The sequence below is a fragment of the Lygodium microphyllum genome, chromosome 29 (genome assembly GCF_053477565.2).
Source record: "Lygodium microphyllum isolate KBCC chromosome 29, Lygodium_microphyllum_v1.1.10, whole genome shotgun sequence".
In the NCBI taxonomy this organism is placed as follows: Eukaryota; Viridiplantae; Streptophyta; class Polypodiopsida; order Schizaeales; family Lygodiaceae; genus Lygodium; species Lygodium microphyllum.
This window is the reverse complement of record NC_141163.1, coordinates 82391075-82395388: the sequence shown is the minus strand read 5'-3', so window position 1 is coordinate 82395388 and position 4314 is coordinate 82391075. Positions and strand designations below refer to the sequence as shown.

Sequence of the window (4314 nt, the reverse complement as noted above, 5' to 3'; positions counted from 1 at the left end):
TCCTAAACCCCTGTGGTTAGGCCGGCCTTCAACCCTACATGCTCTGATAATGTCACATAGAGGGTTTATAGATAGTGAACCCCTTGAGCATTCTTTTATGCACTATGCTTAAGTTTAGGGGATTTTATGTTCTCTCTAAAAAGTTGTAGCAATGTCAATCCACTCGTTGACTGATTCTAAATCCATTATTAGGGAAAAACAACCTTTAGCTTGGATATCCTCAATCACTTATAGATCAGTTGCATATTGGCATCATTCATTAAGACATCAAGGTAAGGGCTTGGTAATGGACATTAGGCCTAAAGAAGGCACTAACTATATCATCCACCACTATAGTTCTGATGTTCCATTCATGGAAGGGATACTTTAATGCTTTTAAATTTGAATAGAGCCATTTCATGAGCTTTCAAAACTATTTTAGATAATATTTTAGGCAAAGACAACATTATTGGATCTTACAAGGGAAAATTTGAATAGATAATAGGGGAATTTACAATATAGACCTTTTTGAATACCTTAGATTTATTAAAACCTATCATGGTAAGAGTTTGTCACTCTTAAGTACTAGCTTCAAAACCTTGTAGAGCCTTCCTTCAAGTTTTACCCAAAAATTTAAGAATTGAGTTGATGAGGTTAAGGAAGTTTATGTCCTAGCCAGTATTTGATGGCTAGTTATAAGATGGAACTTAGAACTCCATTAAAAAACTAGACATATCATAATGGCCTCTTATCTTAGGCAAACCCATATGGAGTAGAGAGAAGTTTAAGATGAGAGACAATTATATAAATATATGTTTGTAAATGTCATGTGCATATGATTTCAAATCTTATTCCAAAAGCAAAAACACATTCATGTAAGAAAATTCGGCATCCTTATACCAAGCACTAAGGTGTTCACTTGGGTAGGCCAACATTTGTTGTAAAATGTTTTGGAATCTCACTCTTTGAAATGCTCACAATCCATGTTTTCAGTTAATCAATTTAAGCATTGTGGGTTTCTCCCAGGACCCCCAAAAAACAAGGATGCACCCCAATCACTAGAAAATTCTTCAACCTTTCCATCATAACATGAGGGTCTTGTAAGAACAAGGGCAACATCATTTGCATTGATACTTTTCATATGAAATGTAGAATCCACCATTTCTAGGCTTCTAGCATAGCATGCAGCCCCAAATCCTTCAGCAGAAAAATGGCCACTACCCATTTGAGTAGCAGTATGTTGATTGTTGTGTAATTGAGGAAGATTCACAATCTCTCCTCCCCATTGCACATTATCTGCATAAGGTGCTAAACGATTGAATAAATTTGTTGGCCAATAGCCTACGAATATGGAATTAAAGAGCAACCACCAATTTCCAGTTTTGACATCCTGTCATTCAAGAGAACAAAGTTACCTATGAATTATAACAAAAATATTGTGAGATTTACTTTCTCATGCTTATTACTTGCATGCATGTAGTGCCTTGAAGATTGATTATGGTATCTAGTAAGCATATGGTTGTTTGTGTGAAGTCATAACTAGCTTGTGGTAAATAATACTAAGGGTACTACAAGCTATAGAAATTAGCCAATATTCTTAGATGGTTGCATGAGAAATGTGGTACAATATGAAGACTCTAGTGCAATGTTTCTCATCCTTAATCTAGGTAGTTCAATGAAATGCTATAACTTTATTGTAGAAGACATGATCATCATTAAAATGCTAATTGAAAACATGGTAATGATGGAGCACTAGTTTATGATGCAAGATAATAGAAATGTGAGATTTCTAGTTTATAATCTAATATACCCTAAACACAAAAAGGTCGATGTCGTGTATATCCTCTTTATAGGTTGAAACCGGTGATAAGGTGGCCCCAAAGGTAATATAAGGGTTGGCAAGAACAAATCCTGGGCATCGCAAGTCAAAACATCCAGTGCTCCTATAGAAGTCACTCTGCAAAATCAAACCATTTATAGCCATAGAGAAACAAGAAAAGATATACCTCTAGGTCATTGCAAAACATGCAAAAACATGCACCTATACATATGTATGCACACATGTTTGCATGCACATACACACACAACAATATGCAAATATGTATGTGTAGATTAAGTACATGCAAATACATCCTCATGCTCAAAATACATAAATACATCTTAAATGGGCATTCGTGTAGATAGTGTATATACACATATATACCATTAAGTCTTACACACCTTTGTACATACATAAGAGAGGTATGCACATCTATAGATACACATTCAAGCATCAGTGTGTTTGTATATACATGCATTGTATGGTGCGGATGTACATGTATATGCATACAAGAGTAGAAAGCATGTATACATGTGAATTTGTTTTTTCATTAACCAATTTATCTCAATACACAAAAAATATGAGATATTTACCGTCCAATAGCTCATAAATCGGGTATTTGTATCTTTATAAAGTGAAGGGTTCACCTATTATAATCAACAACATGGAGACTTATTATAATCAAGTTAGTCAAATAAAACATGGTACTTTGAATACTTAGGATTGATTTGATGAGGAGCTACATTTTTATCCAAAACTTGGATACATACGAATTATCTTTGGATTCTAAAGGATGAATAGTAAAAAATCAAAACAATAATCAAATTGTTAGATCTTTGTATCCAATGTGTGACATTATTTATGAGAAGTATTGAATTACCATCCATCCAACTTCAATAGTGTTAAGATCATTTCCCCATTCTCCAGCAATCAACCACAATTGTGCCAGACTCATTTCAGCAGGACTCTCTAGAATCGGTTGCCAAACGTTGAGCACTATTGATGTCCCATATACTTCATCGTCATTATTCAAAAATCCAATCGCATGCTAGATTGACATTTATACAAGAGGAAATCCCAACATTAGTGGTGTTTGATTGTGTTTGTTAATCACATGCACTAAGATCTGGCCCAAGTTTATATGACCACAATTATGATTTTTGCTCAATGATTATGTCATGAGAAGGGAAAAAGCATTCATTAATGTGGATCTATGTGAGTCAATCAATAGCATGAGAAATGAAAATATCATGGCTATCTTGAATGCACATGCATGATTCATACCTCATGAGAACTTGGAGAGTCAACAAGCTTGCTCATAAATGTATGATTTTTGGTTAACTTGTGTGAATCTGTAGAGAGTTTGTTTTTGATGATGGAGTTTTGTTTGTAAGTTCTTGGCATAGTTTCTAGGAAGAGTGCTTCATCAAGTGTTAACCTTCGAATGGGAACAGAACCAGTTGGGCAAGCTCCACTCTGATGCCATAATTGTAAGCCTATTGGGTTTAGATGTTGCTTGCCATGTATTGCAAAGAATTTCTCAATTCCTTTTGGGAGAGAAGTAGGAATTTCCTATCCAACATGAAAATAAGATGGTCAATAGCAAAAATCTCTTCTAACATTACTAGAAGCGAGCAAATACTTTACTTATGTCGCTAGAGGACAACCCAAGGTTGACTAGAACTCATACACTAGTGAAACTCAACCCACAACGAGAACCAATTGAGCATCAATATTCTATTCTTGATGGGAATACAATATCCAAACTCAATATTAGATTACAACTAATTGAGTCTTATAGATGGAGCTGGTAGTGACGAACTCAAAGAAGTAAGTGAAGACTTTGAATGGATGGCGCCGATCTTCTATAGCAAATGCTAGTAATTTGGAATAAGGAAAAGGTTGTTGCGACTGAATATCAAGTGAGCAAACGATCGATGTTACACCTGGATAGTGTGGCCCTGCAGCAAAGGGTGGTCGAACGCAGGTTGTTTCTCGCGTGGGACGCAATCGATGACATCTCCATCGGGGCTCTGCAAAATGATCAAAGACGAGGGAGGGCCATTAATAAGAAAGCCACGGTATATTTATGTTACGTACGCAGACCTAATCACTAGCTGCAACAGTACGCAATAGAATGAACGCATGCAATATAGTTGGTACGAGTAGTATGATGATTACAAATACGTAGAGTTGAGAGAGACGATCGGTAATAAGTAGCTGCAGATGAGGTGACATACTAATACCTTGATGCTATGGACGGCTGGCTTGTTGAGCCGTTGCATCAGGCGCTGAGCTCTCTGCATATCCGCGGGCGTATAACGTTGTGACTGCACGTCGGCATGTGAGGACGGATCGACCGCATCGACGATTGCAGCTTCAATATAATTCATAATCAACGCCGCCCAAATTAACGTACTGATGATCGCCATTGAAAACAACATGAAGGAGCTCCTCGCCATGCTATGACCGATTGGACGTTTCTTAACGCTGCAGTTGCGGAAGGCCAGCTTCAT

General features: G+C 36.7%; 1 protein-coding gene across 1 annotated transcript; it reads right to left on the bottom strand.

Annotated features, from left to right (window-relative positions):
* Window positions 1-976: 976 nt before the first annotated feature.
* Window positions 977-4314, bottom strand: LOC148010846 (protein neprosin-like). Its single transcript, XM_087671579.1, has 6 exons — window positions 4045-4314; window positions 3745-3831; window positions 2679-2846; window positions 2392-2445; window positions 1790-1936; window positions 977-1369 (listed from the first exon to the last, which is right to left on the bottom strand). Exons 1-6 carry the CDS (start codon window positions 4312-4314, stop codon window positions 977-979), a joined length of 1119 nt encoding a protein of 372 aa, XP_087527705.1.